The 18444-nt window shown below is 44.8% G+C and overlaps 1 protein-coding gene across 1 annotated transcript in view; it reads right to left on the reverse strand.

Annotated features, from left to right (window-relative positions):
- The window catches only part of TPCN1 (two pore segment channel 1), a 73740-nt gene extending 56445 nt beyond the window's left edge, over positions 1–17295 (reverse strand). Inside the window, exon 1 of the mRNA XM_063144354.1 lies at positions 17187–17295. Coding sequence (XP_063000424.1) covers positions 17187–17283 — 97 coding nt within the window. The 5' untranslated portion in view covers positions 17284–17295. The remainder of the gene's footprint in view (positions 1–17186) is intronic.
- Positions 17296–18444: the final 1149 nt, after the last annotated feature.

Here is an 18444-nt window from a genome sequence, read left to right on the forward strand (position 1 = left end):
AATTCAAGAAGGACGCAGACAAGCTGGAGCATGTTCAGAAGAGGGCAACCAGGAGGATCAGGGGTCTGGAAACAAAGCCCTATGAAGAGAGACTGAAAGAACTGGGCATGTTTAGCCTGGAGAAGAGAAGATTGAGGGGAGACATGATAGCACTCTTCAAATACCTAAAAGGTTGTCACACAGAGGAGGACCAGGATCTCTTATCGATCCTCCCAGAGTGCAGGACACGGAATAACGGGCTCAAGTTAAAGGAAGCTAGGGTGACCATATGAAAAGGAGGACAAGGCTCCTGTATCTTTAACAGTTGTATTGAAAAGGGAAGTTCAGCAGGTGTCATTTGTATATATGGAGAACCTGGTGAAATTTCCTCTTCATTACACCAGTTAAAGCTGCAGGTGCTATACTAGAGTGACCAGAAGGCAGGGTACCTGCAGCTTTAACTGGTGTGATGAAGAGGAAATTTCACCAGGTTCCCCATATATACAAATGACACCAGCAGAAATTCCCTTTTCTATGCAACTGTTAAAGATACAGGAGCCCTGTCCTCCTTTTCATATGGTCACCCTAAGGAAGCCAGATTCCAGCTGGACATCAGGAAAAACTTCCTGACTGTTAGAGCAGTACAACAATGGAATCAGTTACTTAGGGAGGTTGTGGGCTCTCCCACACTAGAGGCCTTCAAGAGGCAGCTGGACAACCATCTGTCAGGGATGCTTTAGGGTGGATTCCTGCATTGAGCAGGGGGTTGGACTCGATGGCCTTGTAGGCCCCTTCCAACTCTGCTATTCTATGATTCTATGACTAGATGGACCCTTGGTCTGATCCAGCAGGGCTCTTCTGATATTCTTAATTCTCCTTCATTCAGGCAGTGGGCCTGTTCAGACGACACTCAAACCATGATTAGGCCGCTAACTCTTTTGCAGCAAATGGTTAGCCACCGTGTTTAAACTGTGGTTATGTAGCCACCACGGTTAGGAATGGTTCACATGACATGCTAAGCTATAATGTTTCTCTCAAAATGCTTAACCACTGTGGCTTTGAGCGTCGTCTGAACAGGGTGAAAGAAGTTAAATGCAAGGTATTTGAAGAGAAGGAAGGTTTATTATTTATTTATTTATTTATTTATTTATTACACTTATATACCGCCCCCATAGCCAGGGCTCTCTGGGAGGTTTACAGAAATTCTGAAATTAAGATAAAAATGAATATACAAAATTTAAAATTCTAAAACACAGAACATATACACATATGTTCTTAGTCATTTCAGAATTGTAGCCACACATTTATTTAGTTAGTTCGCATCTCTAGACAAATGTGTAGCTGCAGCTATATTCTCTCTTATATTCTTAGCAGAGAGGGAATACTTTTTCAGACTGTCACTTTTAGACTGCATCCTTGCGCTTGAAGACTGCATCCTAAAAAATTAATCTCCTCCTCTTCCTAATGCACCACTGAGAGTCCGGACCTCCTTGGTGTCCCCTTTAAAGTCACCTTTTTTAAGGGAACGCCGCAGTCCCGGAGAAACAGCCGTGGGGGGGCGGGGTCTGACCAACAGAAAGTTAAACCCTCTGCAAGAGAGCTTGCAAAGTTTGCAGTACACGGGAAGAAGCGGCAAAGAGGATGTTCCGTCGCACAGATGGTAACGCTGCCTTCACGCCAGCGTGACTGATCCCAAGGGTCCCATCCACGCCAGCTGTCTCGCTTACACAAGGCCCGTGGAATGATAGTTCAGGGACGCCAGCATTTCCATTCGTCGGAGGCTCAAAGCTGTTTTGGCAAGCCTTTAAAATGGGAACACCACCCGTATGCTGTCATAAAGAGAAGAGTTGCTGGAGCCAATGTTTACTAACTTATCATATTCAGCTGGCTAACAGGCCGGATCAACCCGTGCCTTTTGAGATGCAAGGAAATGTTCGGCACGCCGTTCGCAATTGAGATCTCGGCGCTGGAGGTGCAATAAAAGCCAGTCCGCATGACAGAGCCGGAAGACAGGATAGAGAACAAGAAACGTTGGCGGAGGACAGAGACAAATTATCACGCCGCCAGGGATTACATCAGGAATGAATCCCAGCGCAGACGTCTCCAGCCATCTAAGAGTCATTTGTTCAGGAATTCTAGCCACCTCATTGCGCTTTGTTGTCTTCTACGTTTTATTAATGGATCCAGACCTCTGTTTGTTTAGCCTCAACCTCCACAGCTCCCTCAGAGTCCAACCTAGACGCCCACCCAAATCTCACGCACATCTCAGGTCCCAGGCATTCGACAGATACGAATGGGACATTTTGTCCATTGTTTTATCAGGTCACGCCACCTTATTGTACCTGTTTTTAGCTGTCTTAAAAAGTCCTACAACTCCCATCATTCCCGCTCCAGCAAGTATAGTTTGGGAATGCTGGGACATGTAAGACTTCTTTCTGTCTAAACATGCGGAGGCTTGAGTCCTTAATTTGTTTAAAATTTTGTATGTAAAAGATTTTACATTACATCTTTATTATTATCTGGTATTTGTAGGTTTATTTATTTATTTACTCATTACATTTACAGCCCACTTTTTTTTCCTCCAAGGAACCCAAGGCAGCGTACATAATCCTCCTCCTCTCCATTTTATCCTCACAACAACAACCCTGTGAGGTAGGTTGGGCTGAGCGTCTGTGACCAGCCCAAAGTCACCCAGTGGGTTTTCATGGCCGACTGGGAATTAGAATCCGGATCTCCCAATGCTCTAACCACTATACCACACTATCTCTATGATTGTAATTGTTGTGAACTGCCCAGACAGCTTTGGCAATTGGGCACTGTAAAAAGAAAATGAATGAATTCACGTCCGCAGACTAATCTTCAGCAAACTTCTGTTTAGCTGCTGAGTGGGACTTTTAGCTAATCTCCCTTCCACTTGAACCCGGTATAGATGTCTACATTATTCATTTTGCCTTTTGTTTCATTATTTGCTTAACATGTGCAGTAGTGTTTATAATATACTTCCATTCTAGAATTGATCTAGCCAAGAGAAATTACTGTGTATATATTTTTATTCTTGTATTTGCAATAGAATTTCCGTTTCCATGTGTGTGTGTGTGCGCGCGCGCGCGTGCGCACACACTTCATTGACCTGGTTCACATGTTATTGTAGTAAATCTTGGGTTAATTAACCCACGATTCTTCGCAGTGCACACCGGGTGCGTTCTGCAGCCATTTTGGATATTCAACCTGCGATCGGGCTGATCCATGGCTACTATGTGACATCCAAACCCAGACACTATAGATTAATCATGGATTAAACAAGCCATGGTTAACCTACAATTAGTAGCTAGATTAACTGTGGGTTGTTTAACCCACGATTGACATAAAGGGCCTATTCAGACAACTCGCTAAGGCATGGTTAGGCCGCTAAGCCTTTAGCTGCAAATGGTTAGTGAGCGTCTTTAAACCGTGGTTATGTAGCCACCATAGTTAAGAATGGTTCACACAACACTCTAAATCCGGGTTCACATTACACGCTAAGCCATAACATTAAAAAAAAAATAACCACTGAGGCTTAGCAGTTGTCTGACCAGGGTCATAGCATCGAGGTTAAGATGTCACATAGCAACACAGTCAAATATGCAAAATGGCCATGGATGTGTTTTGGCAAATCGTGGCTTAATTTACCCACGATTTGCTGTCACTTGTGGCAAGATGTGGTACTATCAAAGCTCGAATATCCCTTAGAAAGGTGTATTCCTGAATGTGTGAAAGCTTGAACATGTGTCTAGAGAGTATAATCACTGACAATTAATGGGCAGTGGCTCTCCAAGGTCCAGCCAGAAGTCATTCCCATGACCTGCAACTTTATACTTTTATCTGGAGATCCCGGGGATTGAATTTGGGGCATTTGGCATGGAAAGTTTACGCTGTTATCTCCAAGCTATGGACAATTCCCTGACAAAAAGAAGAATCATTATAAAAGCAAACCCAAGCATACAGAGGAATGCATATCTGAAACAAATGAATGAGAGTACTGAGTTGCCAGAATTTGGCAGCCAAGGTAAATAAAAATTCTTCAAACCCGTGCAGAAATCAATGCCAAGGTGGGGGAGGGAAAAAAATTCCTGCCTTCCATATGCTGCTAATTAAAGTGTACCAGAGTCGAGCTTCTACTCTCTCCACCCAATAGTAAAAGGGACAGCCCAGGCCGGTCTATCAAAGAGATCACATTGCCGCCTCCAGCGTGGTGGAGACGGGAGTCTTTGGAACAAAGAGCTCGCATGAGTCTACAGCGTCAGACGCTCCAGAAAACCCGCCGTCCGGCTGGGCAGAACTATGACAGAGAGAAACATTCGAAGACATTTCTGTTCTCTATGCAGAAACCATTATTCATATAGTCCATCAAATGCTGCAACTTTAGGGATTGCAAATTGCAAGTGCATATCCTTCCTTTGGCATAGTTACAAAGACATTATTCCCTCCCAGTATATTCTCTTTCCTCACTGGCAACCTATTATTATTATTATTAATTATTATTATTATTATTTATTGCATTTCTATACCGCCCCATAGCCGAAGCTCTCTGGGCGGTTCACATAAGATAAAACACTTAAAAACAATATGCAAAGATTAAAAACCACAAAAACAAGCAAAATACACATACATTGAAAACCACTATAACTATTTTATTATTACCGTATTTCTTCAATTCTAAGGCGCACTTTTTTCCCCATATAAACATCTCTAAAAACAGGGTGCGTCTTAGAATCGCGGGTGTGTCTTAGGGTATTTTTTTCCTGTTGGTGGTACTGAAATTAGTGCGCGTCTTACAATCGATGGCGTCGCACAATTGAAGAAATACGGTATTACAAATGTAGTCGTAGTAGTAGTAATAGACTGCAAGAGGTTTGTGGGGAAATCTGCAAAATGTTTGTACCTTGCAGACTCTGGATCATTGTAAAAGAAGTTGTTGTTGATCTCCCTGTAGACTTTCACAGAATTCGAACTTTGGTATGATGGATTAATTTCTTGCACTCTGAAATTCGGGGGTATTGTGTGCATATATGGGGCCACAAAATGTAGTTGTCACTCTTTAAATGAAATTTTGAGCATATTCTATTGAGAGATGGGATGCAGATTATATCTTGTAGTTCTGTTTTAAAGATTTAAGAGCCCTCCAGATAGGGTTGCCAACTTTTTTACTAGCTCCTGCTGTGCTTTAACAGCAGCTTGGTCTGCAGACATGGTTTAAATTCTCGTGGAGCAACCCACTCAATATTCTACACCCTCATCTTTGGAAAGACACTCCCTGGTGATTCAGCTCACGAATTGACTTCATAGGTTTATGAAGCGAGATTCTACCGTTCCAAAACCGATGCACGCTACAAAACACAACCACACACAATCGCATCTTTACACATCAGTATAATGCCATGGTTTCACACCTTCATATATCACGTTCGGTTTGATCTACTAGTTCTAAATCAATGACGATTTCTCATGAACTCATCTCTCACACTTGAACATAAAGAAGCAAATTCGCTGGACTCTGCCATCTTGCATAACTTTCACGCTGGTAGAACAGCATCCTATTATTAGCAGTTTCAGAGACGCCAATTACCAACGCCCTTTGGCTTCTTAGGAATCATGGATGCCAACAACACTGAAAAGAACCTTCTACCGCCTTCCTCAAATTTTAAGAAACTACATTGAAAAGCATCCAAGAGAATTGGAGAGGCTCGGAGTGTGGCAACGAGGGACAGGGCCTTTTCGGTGGTGGCCCCCAGACTGTGGAATGATATCCCTGACGAGGCTCGCCTGGCGCCAACGCTGCTATCTTTCCGGCGCCAGGTTAAGACTTTCCTCTTTGCCCAGGCATAGGGCGGCACATCTTAATCACCCACATGTTTAGTTTTTTAACGATTTTTAATGCTTTATGTGTGTATGTTCTGTGTTTTAGAATTTTAAATTTTGTATACTCATTTTTATCTTAATTTCAGAATTTCTGTAAACTGCCCAGAGAGCCCTGGCTATGGGAGCAGTATATAAGTGCAATAAATAAATAAATCCACCTTCTTGCTGAGAGCCCTAGAGTTGATAGTTGTTTTGGTTTTGCTTCTGGTCATTGCACTCATTGGACTCTACTTGTGCAACCATTTTATTCTATACCCCCTGGCCATCACAAGTAGGATATATGGGTTTTGTAGATTGTCAGGTGCCTTTCATTCTGTCATCCAGCCATGGATGAAAATTTCTCCAATTTCCCAAATTTGTGCAAATTCGCAGCTGCGCAAAATTATAGTTGCGCAAAACCACAAATCCCCCCCAAAAGCACATTTTCATGCTGTAGCCTAGAGGGAAAATGCACATTTTCATCTAGTGTGGTTTTTGTTTATTTGAAGTATAACAATGTACATTATGTTTTTAATCAATATTTTATGTATTTTATACTCGTTGTTCCCTGCCTCGATCAGGATGGAGAGGCAGGTAAGAAATATTATTATTATTATTATTATTATTATTATTATTATTATTATTATTCTACAACAAAACTTGCGTAAAATTCAACAAGCAGGGGAAACAGTTTGCAAGTGCGATGAATTTGAGCAAGATGGGAGAAGCCAGTCCACTATGGAATCTGTGGGGCGGAGTCTTACAAATCTGAACTCATTTAATTCCATTGGGGATTTCTCCAACATCCTTATAATCACAAGTAACGGAAGCTCCCGTTGCTGCTAAGAATCGATTTCTTGATGAGAACGCACAATCCTGCTTTATACCAGACCAGATTTTACCAATATTAGAATCATAGAATCATAGAATGGAAGGGGCCTACAAAGCCATCGAGTCCAACCCCCTGTTCAATCCACCCTAAAGCATCCCTGACAGATGGTTGTCCAGCTGCCTCTTGAATGCCTCTAGTGTGGGAGAGCCCACAACCTCCCTAGGTAACTGATTTCATTGTCGTACTGCTCTAACAGTCAGAGTCATTTTTCCTGATGTCCAGCCAGAGTCATGTGAGCCCGTTATTCCATGTCCAGAATCTGGCTTCCTGTCACTTGAACCCGTTATCCGTGTCCTGCACTCTGGGAGGATCGAGAAGAGATCCTGTCCCTCCTCTGTGTGACAACCTTTTAAGTATTTGAAGAGTGCTATCATGTCTCCCCTCAATCTTCTCTTCTCCAGGCCATCTAGCCTGGCAATAGGGTGGCCATAGGGCCATTTCATTCCACTTTTTACCTTGAACCATATCACCTGGTATAGTGCTTTACTACACCACGAGCATTACACCGGAACTACGAAGACCCTTTCAGTTTGAGGACTGAATTCTATTTCAGAGAAACTCTCGTGGCTGCATCCCAGTGGTGGGCGGGACTAAAGGTAGAGCCCAAAAAAGGCACCATACAGGTTAACTCTCTTAATGCCAGTAACGAAACCTTACGAGAAGTATTACAATGTTTTAGAATGGGAAATAAACTGCACCAACACCAGGAAAAGACTAAATGATGGGTGGTCCAGTAAAAGACCATGGCCACCTTGAGGAACCTCAGAGGAAAGGATCGGGGGGGCAGGAGGGCCAAATTTAGCCCCAGGGCCCGAGGTTTTGCACCCTTGCACTGCACAAGTGGGTGTAGATAAAACTCCTGACAATAAAAAAAAATGGAAGATGCATAATGCCAATCAATATCACGCTACTAAGCTTCAGTGACCTTCTATGAACTTCAATTTATGGTTTCTCCAACAACATCTCATTATTTAAATAACTGGCTTTCTTCTACATACCCTTGGAGGTACAAAAATGTTTCCCCAAAATTTCTCAAGCTCTGAACTCTATTTCTGTCCTTTTCTATCCCCGTTTCAGAATAAAATCTCTGCGGGAGTGTTCAGACAAGGGTTTTATCGTGCCACCATTCACAGGATTTAACCGAGGGGGTGTATGGGTGTGGATTCAGGCAACGACATCTTCCATTCATAACGCTCCCATGTTTGCCCACCATTTCTTCCATCTTTTTTCTTAATGCAGAAAATCCATTAAGGAGAAAAAGGTGGAATCGGGAGAAGTAGGAGCCTTCAATCTAAAAGCATCCAGTTCCCATTTAGCTGCCTGCGATGGGATGTTTGACCAGACAGATTGTGGTTTTCATCCAACCGACAAAATTCAATATCAAGTTTTTCTTCAGGCCTTCACCCATAATAGGAACACAAGGAGAGCCATGTTGAATCAGACCAAGAGTCCATCTAGTCCAGGATTCTGTTTATACAGTGGCCAACCAGCTGTCAACAGGAAACCCACAAGCAGGACACAAGTTCAACAGCACCCTCCCACCCATGTTCCCCAGCAACTCAAGTATAAAGGCTTACTGTCTCTGATACTGGAGGTAGCATAGAACCATCAGGACTAACAGCCCTTGATAGCCTTCTCCTCCTGGAAGTAGCCTAACCCCTTTTAACCCCATCCAGATCAGTGACCATCACTACATCTTGTGGTAGCAAATCCCATAGTTCAACTCTGCCCTGGGTGAAGAAGTCCTTCCTTTGATCTGTCCTGAATCTCCCACCATTCAGCTTCAAGGGATGACTCCATTGGGTTCTAGTATTATAGGACAGGAAGAAAATGTCTCCCTATCCACCTTCTCCACACCAGGCATAATTTCGTATGCCTCTATCATGTCTTCCCCTCACTCCTCCCTCCCGAATCGCTCACCAATCAGCTTCTGTCCTGAATCTCCCACCAATCAGATGATGCCATAGGTTTCTAGTGTCATGAGAGAGGGAGAAAAATGTCTCCCTCTCCACTTTCTCTACACCATGCTTTCAGAATGCCATACTTCCGCAATTTCCTTTCCTCTATTTAGTTGGAAATAGGTGGCACCTTTTCCCCTTTCCTGGTTTGCACTGAGGGATGGCAGCGCAGTTTCTACGCCTGCTATCGTTAAACTCTTCTCTTACGGGAACAGGTGGTTATGGGGCTATAAACCGTTTTTAAAGCACTAGGAGACATTCAAAGCACAGCTTTGAAACGACAACGGCTCCGTCTGCGTCTGGTCGTTCTCCGCAGCCGTCTCGGAACGCCCGACGCGCAAAGCGGAACAACCGTTGGAAACAAACGGCGATTAGATTTTCATGGCCTCCCAGGGAACGCAGCCGTTTGGCAAGGTTTTATTATTATTACTATTATTTCTGCTTTTTTGTAGATTTCCGGGGCATTTTATATAAAATACTCTGGAAAAAAACGGGCCCGCTGGGTTCAGTTGTCTTTGGCAGTCTGGCGTCTGCGAGAAACTCCTCTCAAAAGATTCCTCCTGCTGCCACCAGCCCCCCTGCTTCGAAATCTCATTTTGCCCATCCCAGTTCTATAAGCAGCACTGTATAAAACTAAACAGAAACATCTGCGCAGTGGTTAGAGCAACGGCTGATTGCATTTCACCACCACCACCCCTTTCAGCGCCTGAGGGGTTCCAAGCTCAAACTCTCTCAGAGCCGAGCTTATGAGCCAGAACACTCCATTTCTGTGCTTTTTACCGGGGTCAGATGTTGAATTAGTTTGGGAGGCCTTGGTACATGTGTGTGTGTGCGTGACGGATTCGGCTAAAACAAGCTGATAGTCTCAGTGCAAGCTCATCCTAAGGGTACCATTTGGAATTTAGCCATGCTGGTCCCTGGGACCTCTCAGTCTCCAATAATAACAATAATAATTTATTTCTTACCCACCTCTCCGATTGGATCAAGATGGGTAACAACAGCAAGCATAAAATACTGATTAAAAACATAGCATACACTGTTTAAAAACACCCTAAAAGCATACTAAAAGTATCCTAAAATTCCACTGGGTAGGCCTGCCGGAAGAGATCAGTCTTGATAGCGTTCTTGAATGCTAAAAGATTGTCAAGCTGACGAGTCTCCTCCGGCAGGCTATTCACAGTCTGGGAGCAGCAGAAGAGAAGGTCCTCTGGGTAACAGTTGTCAGCCTAGTTTTGGCTGACGGGAGTAAATTCTTCCCAGAAGACCTGAGTGTGCGGGGTGGATTGTACAAGGGAAGGCGATGACACAGGTAACCTGGACCCAAACCATGCAGGGCTTTAAAGGTAATAACCAACACTTTATACTTCACCCGGAAACTAATTGGCAGCCAGCAAAGAGATTTTAAGACTGATGTAATGTGATCACTCCTAGATGTACCAGTGACCAACCTGGCCGCCAAATTTTGAACTAGTTGAAGTTTCCGGACTAGGCACAAAGGTAGCCCTATGTAGAGCGCATTGCAGAAGTTGAGCCTTGAAGTTACCAGCACGTGCACTACCGTCTTTAGGTCTTCTAACTCTAGGAAGGGGCGTTGACATTGATTGGGTTCGGACAACACGATAACCAACGGTGGATTAAATAATCAGCGATGGGTCGAATGGTCAACAGCGACAAGGAATTCCGTGTGGAAACTCCCCCCACGATGGCTTCAGTGTGACAAGCACATCATCAGAGGTCTTTCCCTGGGTTCCCACATCACCATCACAAGCAGACAGCTCCTAGCGTGCTTCCACACAATGCTTTTATTGTGCGACCGCACTGTTTCAATTATGGAATCTTACAGTAGGTCCAGACATCGTCATAAGAACATAGGAAGTGCCCTGCTGGATCAGACCAAGGGTCCATCTAGTCCAGCACTCTGTTCACACAGTGGCCAACCAGCCATCAGCCAGGACATGGTGCAACACAGCACCCTCCCACCCATGTTCCCCAGCAACTAGTGCACACAGGCTTACTGCCTTGAATACTGGAGATAGCACAAAACCATCAGGGCTAGTAGCCCTGGATAGCCTTCTCCTCCAGGAATGGATCCAACCCCCTTTTAAAGCCATCCAAATTGGTGGCCATCACCACATCTTGTGGCAGTGAGTTCCATAATTTAACTATGCGCTGAGTGAAGAAGTCCTTCCTCTTATTTGTCCTGGATTATCCCACCCCCTTTCCAAGCCATCCAAACTAGAGGCCATCACTACATCTTGTGGCTGCGAATTCCATCGTTTAACTCCACGCCGTGTGAAGATCTGTCCTGATCTTCTGAGAATGTTTCTAATGAAATAATTTCTCTCTTCTGCTCCTGTCATCATGTCACACACTTCTTAAGCCCTGAACACAGAGTTTCTCACAACATTATGTTCAGCCGAGCAGCTACTAAAATGACACCATCCAAAAATAACTAGTACGCCTGCACTACTGGGAAATAAAAGAAAGCTCTCTCACTCTGATTGTACCACCACGTGCTGGGGTGAAAATGTACACAAAGGGTGTATGTGTCATTTCAAACAGTGAAGGCTGAAGATCAAGGCACAACTTTGCCAAGACCATCCTAAAGCAAAATTTTTACAAGTGCTTTCTCCCTTAGCCCCAGATATTTAAAGCTGTGCACAGGAATTATTATTATTAGAATCATAAAATAGTAGAGTTGGAAGGGGGCTATAAGGCCATCGAGTCCAACCCCCTGCTCAATGCAGGAATCCACCCTAAAGCATCCCTGACAGATGGCTGTCCAGCTGCCTCTTGAAGGTCTCTAGTGTGGGAGAGCCCACAGCCTCCCTAGGTCATTGGTTCCATTGTCGTACCGCTCTAGCAGTCAGGAAGTTTTTCCTGATGTCCAGCTGGAATCTGGCTTCCTGTAACTTCAGCCCGTTATTCCATGTCCTGCACTCTGGGATGATCAAGAAGAGATCCTGGCCCTTCTCTGTTATTATTAATAGTAGTATTTTGGGGTTGAGGTAGACATTCACAGAAGAATCCTTCGATGCTGGTTCCTCTAACTCAGTGGTTCCCAAAGTGGGCGGTACTACCCCCTTGGGGGCGGTGGGATTGCATAGGGGGGCGTTAAGAGGCAAGGGGGCAGCGGGGGGGGCGTTCGAGGTGGTCTTTTCTGAGAAGCACCTCTCCAGAAGGTCTTAAAACCCAGGGACATTTTTATGGGAGAAGGTAGTTTAGTCCCAAGCCATATAGGGGAAGAATCCACACATGTATTAATACAGTTTAAGAAGAGTCCTTTTAATGGCGAATTGTAATGTTTCAAAAGCACCAAAATGTTAATGAAGAGACATACCCTGCTTGGTGTGCCCCGCCACGCCGGCTGCAAAACAGAGGCGTTCGCTCTCTTTTTCCTCCCTCCCTCGGCAAGCCTGCGGCGGTTGCTTCAGATTTTGAATAAATATTCAATTAATTGTTACTGTTTTGAATTTTATTGTTACTATCTTCCTTAGTGGGTCATTGAAAACCGCTATTCTGAATAATGATTTTTATAGGGTAGGGTAGGGGGCACTGGGCATGAGTTTGTGGAACCAAGGGGGCGGTGACCTGAAAAAGTTTGGGAACCACTGCTCTAACTGAAGTGGTTCTAACCTAGGAAGCAGAAATGCTCCAGCAAGCCAGCCAAGTTGCATTCCACAGGCCATCACATTTAGTGCTGTGCTGAAAATTTCTCCTATGGAAATTTCGACCATTCTCAATCAATGTCATAGAAAAGAAATTGCTTTTGAAATTGCAATAAATAAATAAATAAAATTCAAAGGAGAAGAAATTTCGGAGAAATTCCCATGGCTTCAATGTAGAGTTCTTGTGCTTAGTTTACTTATGAGATGGCTCGGGAGTGTGTGTGAGTGTCCTGTCTTTCAACCTACAGTCACCTCTCTGGTGGCCTGCAGCCACCTTGGCTTCCCGCACTTCCTGCCCCAGGGAAGACATCATGAGGTAATCCCTCCCATGGGCCTTTTCAGATCAGGAAGTGCAGGCAGACTGGGAGGCAGTAAAGCAATAGAGAGATGTGTAATAGAAAGAAAAATATAGGCCGTGCCCTCAGCTACCTCACAGTGATTAGTTAAGGTCAAAAGCCAGTGTGGTGTAGTGGCTAAGGTGTTGGACTGGGAGTTGGGAGATCCGAGTTCTAGTCCCCACTCAGACATGGAAACCCACTGGGTGACTTTGGGCTAGTCACAGACTCTCAGCCCAACTGAGCTTTTAAAGCTCAGCTAAAAACTTTTCTTTTTCCTAAAGCTTTTAAAACTTGATTTTGTTCTGACTTTATACTGTTAGTTTTACCCTACCCAGTGCCTGTTTACCCTACCCTGGGCCTGTTTGCATTCTCTTCCCCTCCTTATTGTTTTATTATGATTTTATTAGAATGTAAGCCTATGCGGCAGGGTCTTGCTATTTACTGTTTTACTCTGTACAGCACCATGTACATTGATGGTGCTATATAAATAATAATAATAATAATAATAATAATAATAATAATAATAACAACCCACCTCACAGGGTTGTTGTTGTGAGGATAACATGGAGAGGAGGAGGATTATGTACGCCACCTTGGGTTCCTTGGAGGAAAAAAGGTGGGATATAAATAAAATAAATAAATAGAAATAAAAACACTACAAAAACACATTCAAAATAAATTATAAGTTGCCCTGAGAATGAGGCAGAAAAATAGAAGCCTGTTTCATGGGGAAAGAAAACTTTCAGGTCCAGAGATTTTTCTTTTCTTACCTCCTAGAAATAAAAGGACACTTTTCAGAATTCTTCGCCATTATTTTTTGTGGTGGCTGCATTCTCTCTCCTGATGGAGAATGAAAAATGGGGACCAGTCTGTTTACACAGTTGATGCTGTTGCCAATAGCATTGGCAGTGAAAACAAAACCCAAAAAACCTTAAGGGGGGGGGGGAGAGAAAGGAGCTGTTCTACAACCCTTGCCAATGGTGAGAAATTGTTGGGAGAATTTCTCCTCTTCCTGGAGAAATTCGGTGAAATTGTCCCCCCCCCCCCAATTTCTCTACCCACAAATAGGGTGGAGAATTTTTAGAGGCCACTTGTACACAGGTCTAGCTGCATTACCCATCAAAAAGTATGCCAACAATACCTTCCGTAGCCTGGGAAGGCTTACAGGTAACCTCCGATTCTAATTAACTTAAAATAAATCGACATCTCTCTAATGCATATAACAGACAACGCAACAGAGCCAAAGCACTCCCATTGATTCTTGCTGTGACGACCTCAGCTCGGCGGAAATCATTTCATTATGCTACATTGTGTGGCGTCTTGCCCACCAGCAAGTGAAACTTGAGGTCCGGAGAAGTCTTAGAGCTTGCAGAAACCCCCTTGCCGAAAGCACAGACCACCCACATGGGAATCCCGACAAGCAGAGCAGATGCTTGCCGGGAGCAGACAGCACAATAGAACGGAAGGGATTCGAATGCCCATTCCCATCAACGTCGCATGACGCAACTCGCTTAGTAGTACTCCAGTCTGTGAAACACACAGGGTACAATCTTCTGCAGGGGGGTGGGGGAGTACTACAACTCCCAGCATACCCCAGCCAGCATAACCAGGATTGTTCAGCTTGGAAAAAAGGTGGGTAAGGGGAGACACGACAGAGGTGTACCAAATGATGCACGGTGTGGAGAAAGTGGATACGGAGACATTTTTCTCCCGCTCTCATAATAATTCTAGAACCCAATGGGGTTCATCTGATTGGTGAAAGATTCAGGAGTGAGCAACTCGTGGGCCGATAGGTATTGAGGCCTACAATTCCCGTGATCCTTGGCCATGCTGTCTAGGGCTGGCTGGGTTGTTGAGCTGGTTCACAAGCCACCCAAAACCCACGGGCTGTTTTATGGTTGCGGGTGGTTTGTCAAGCACCCAACCAACCAATCCACCCTCGCCAGGTTCACACATAACGGCAAGCAATGGTGCATCCCCACCGTGGCTTGAATATTCAAAATGGCGGCCGCCACTGCGACAAGGAATTCCGTGTGGAAACTCCCCCCACGATGGCTTCAGTGTGACAAGCACATCATCAGAGGTCTTTCCCTGGGTTCCCACATCACCATCACAAGCAGACGGCTCCTAGCGTGCTTCCACACGATGCTTTTATTGTGCGACCGTACTGCTTCAATTATGGAATTGAAGTAGGTCCAGACATCATAGGTCCAGACATACGTAGGTCCAGTAAGTCCAGACATCGTCATAAGAACATAGGAAGTGCCCTGCTGGATCAGACCAAGGGTCCATCTAGTCCAGCACTCTGTTCACACAGTGGCCAACCAGCCATCAGCCAGGACATGGTGCAACACAGCACCCTCCCACCCATGTTCCCCAGCAACTAGTGCACACAGGCTTACTGCCTTGAATACTGGAGATAGCACACAACCATCAGGGCTAGTAGCCCTTGATAGCCTTCTCCTCCAGGAATGGATCCAACCCCCTTTTAAAGCCATCCAGATGGGTGGCCATCACCACATCTTGTGGCAGTGAGTTCCATAATTTAACTATGCGCTGTGTGAAGAAGTCCTTCCTCTTATTTGTCCTGGATTTGTCCTCTTCAACGTGTAAGTCTCCCATGCTTTCCCACTGCCTCTTCCATCTTTTTCCTTACCGGGGAAAAATCTATTTAAGACAGAATTGCTGCACAATGCCTTTGGACAATCAGGACTCAGAGCCCTCCATCCGGAAGCAACCCTAATCTGGGAAGTTTTAGAGACCAAGCCAAGCCCATAACACTACAGTTCCATATTACGACTTCACTGTCATTCTGCAGTTTCACCTGTCTTGCGTTGTTGTTTTCAACAGCACTTTCCTCTTTGGATGTTTCTACTCTTGCTTTCAAGGCAGGATAGAATGTTTTAAAATAAACAAATAATAATACAAAATAATTAAAAAAAATAATAACACTTATTCACTCAGACTGTAATTAAGGGTGAATATCCTATGCATGTTTAGACAGGAAAAAATGTCTTACAGCTACCAGAATACCAGGAATTATACCATCCACAGCCTTTATTATTAATCTTTATTGACTAATTGCTTGATGCTGGCTGGGGCATGTGGGGAGTTGTAAGACTTTTTTCCTGTTTAAACACCCCTAAGATTGTGCCTTACATTAATCACGCTCCTTGTATTGCTTTTCTTGCCATTCTTTCTGAAGTTGTGCTTTTCAAAATATTGCCTTTTAAAGGTGATTTTAAGATTGATGCCTGAACCACTTCGGGATATATATTTTTATGACATTAGCAGTATATAAATATTGTGAATAATTAAATACGTGTGTGTGTGGCATCCACAAATCACGCTTGCCACGGAAGGCCCCTGAATTTTTTATTTTATGTATTTATTGCATTTTTAACATCCCGCAATCGCCATTAAAATGAGGGCTGCAATTGCACCCTGAGTTTTAAATTATTTAATTTTAGCCCTAATGGTATTTAATGTTTTATTTGCCAAATTTTCTATGGTAAGGATTTTTTTGACTTTCCTCGAACACTGATTATTTATTGTCTGGTTTGTTTGTTTTTGTTTCATGTTCAGTTAATTGTTTTAAATTGCAATGGCCTATGGCTTAGTGCAAATACATTTTTTTGATATTTGATTGATAAACTGCCCAGAGAGCTTCGGCTATTGGGAGGTATAGAAATGGAATAAATAAATAAATAAATACCACCTTTTTTCCTGCAAGGAACCCATAGAATCATAGAATAGCAGAGTTGGAAGGGGCCTACAAGGCCATCGAGTCCAACCCCCTGCTCAAAGCAGGAATCCACCCTAAAGCATCCCTGACAGAGGGTTGTTCAGCTGCCTCTTGAATGCCTCTAGTAATCCTCCTCCTCTCCATTTTTATCCTCACAACAACAACCCTGTGAGGTAGGCTGGGCTGAGAGTTTGTAACTGGGCTAGGGTGACCATATGAAAAGGAGGACAGAGCTCCTGTATCTTTAACAGTTGTATAGAAAAGGGAATTTCAGCAAGTGTCATTTGAATGCATGTAACACCTGGTGAAATTTTGTCTTCATTATAACAGTTAAAGCTGCAGGAGTCCTGCCCTCTTGACCGATACAAAAGAGAGGAGGGCACCTGCAGCTTTAACTATTGTGATGAAGAGGGAATTTCACCAGATACTGTATGCATACAAATTACACCTGCTGAAAATCCCATTTCTCTACAACTGTTAAAGATACAGGAGCCCTGTCCTCCTTTTCATATGGTCACCTTAGACTGGGCCAGAGTCACCCAGTGGGTTTCCATGGCTGAGTGGGGACTAGAACCCGGATCTCCCAAATCCTAATCCAACACTTTAGCCACTGCACCACACTGGAATACAGGGCAAAAGCAGCAGAATTCCAGGAGGGGCTGGAAAGAGAGGAGTGGGGAGAGGAGGGGAAAGGAAGGGAAGGGAAGGGGAGAGAGAAGTTGAACTTACTTTCACAGGGTTGCCCCTCCAGCTCGGAGCCCTGGCTCCTGCCCTCCTCCAAAGTAAGAATGAGGGGCACATCGTCCTCATCCGGATTTACAGCCATGCTGCTGCTGCTGCCCCCCCACTCTGCTGCTCTGGCCCACGCACCCCTTTTAAATGCAAGTTGTGGTCGTCGACGCTCGGTCAAAGATCAGGCAGCGCTTCCAGACTGGGCAGCTTGCCGGGGAAAAGCTCCCCCATCCTCGCTGGACTCGGCCCCGCATGGAGTCCCAAGCCCGGAGAGGTCTGGAGAGAAGGCAGGGGGCGTTTTTTGGGAGGGGGGCCGCGCGCGCTTCGGTGGCGAGGAAGGCTGTGCGCCCCGCCGGCCGCCACTCCTGCGCCCGAGCTCGCCCAACTCGGGCCGGCGTCTGCCTCTGACCTCAGCAGCCCTTCCGACTTAGGCTGATGATGATCCCAGGAGGAGAGGGAGGCGGGGAAGAGGGAAACCAGCAGGGGAGAGGGAGGGAGGGAGAGGAGAGGAGAGGAGAGCGCGGGGGAAGCCAGCCCCGAGGGGTGGGTCCCCGGCCCGGGACCAGCGCCCGGCTGCCCCCTCCTCCAGCCGGGGGCTTGGAGTCCATCGCTGCTGCAAAGCCCGCTGGTTTGCAAGGGAGGGATGGGCTCCTTGCAAAGACATCTTGCAATTACAGTTGATCTCCCCCCATACCCCACGTATGTATAAGAGGGAGGGGGCCCGTTTGCAGGCACTGGGGGGGATCTTGATTTTGCACACACAGCCCCGATTTCCCCCTCTTTTAAGGTTTCTGAATCTGGCCATTCTCATCAGACCACCTATGATTGCTTGAATTTTCCTCCTATGTTCTGTTCAAGATCTAATGTTAACCCATGTCCCATCCTTGCTCTGATCTTACTCCCTTTTACCCTTGATTTTTATGGATTAAAATGTTTTACTAATGATATGTTTTACATGCCTAGGTTATCTTATTGACCTTTTGCTTGAAATAACTGGACCTTTCTTTTTCTGGGCTATTGACTGTAAATAAAGGATTGATTGATTGATTGATTGAAGGAGTATAAAGGGTGGGGGAGAGTGGGGTGTTCAGCCTTTGCAGTGACTTTGGGATCTTGATTTTGCACCTCCCAACTTCCCCTCCCCTCGACCAGTATTTTATTTTATTTATTGGGTTTATATTACCGCCCCAGAGCCGAAGCACGCTGGGCAGGTTGCAAAGATTAAAAGACTGGACATTAAAAATCAATAGACCAT

Source organism: Elgaria multicarinata, chromosome 18, assembly GCF_023053635.1.
Source record: "Elgaria multicarinata webbii isolate HBS135686 ecotype San Diego chromosome 18, rElgMul1.1.pri, whole genome shotgun sequence".
Classification (NCBI taxonomy): Eukaryota; Metazoa; Chordata; class Lepidosauria; order Squamata; family Anguidae; genus Elgaria; species Elgaria multicarinata.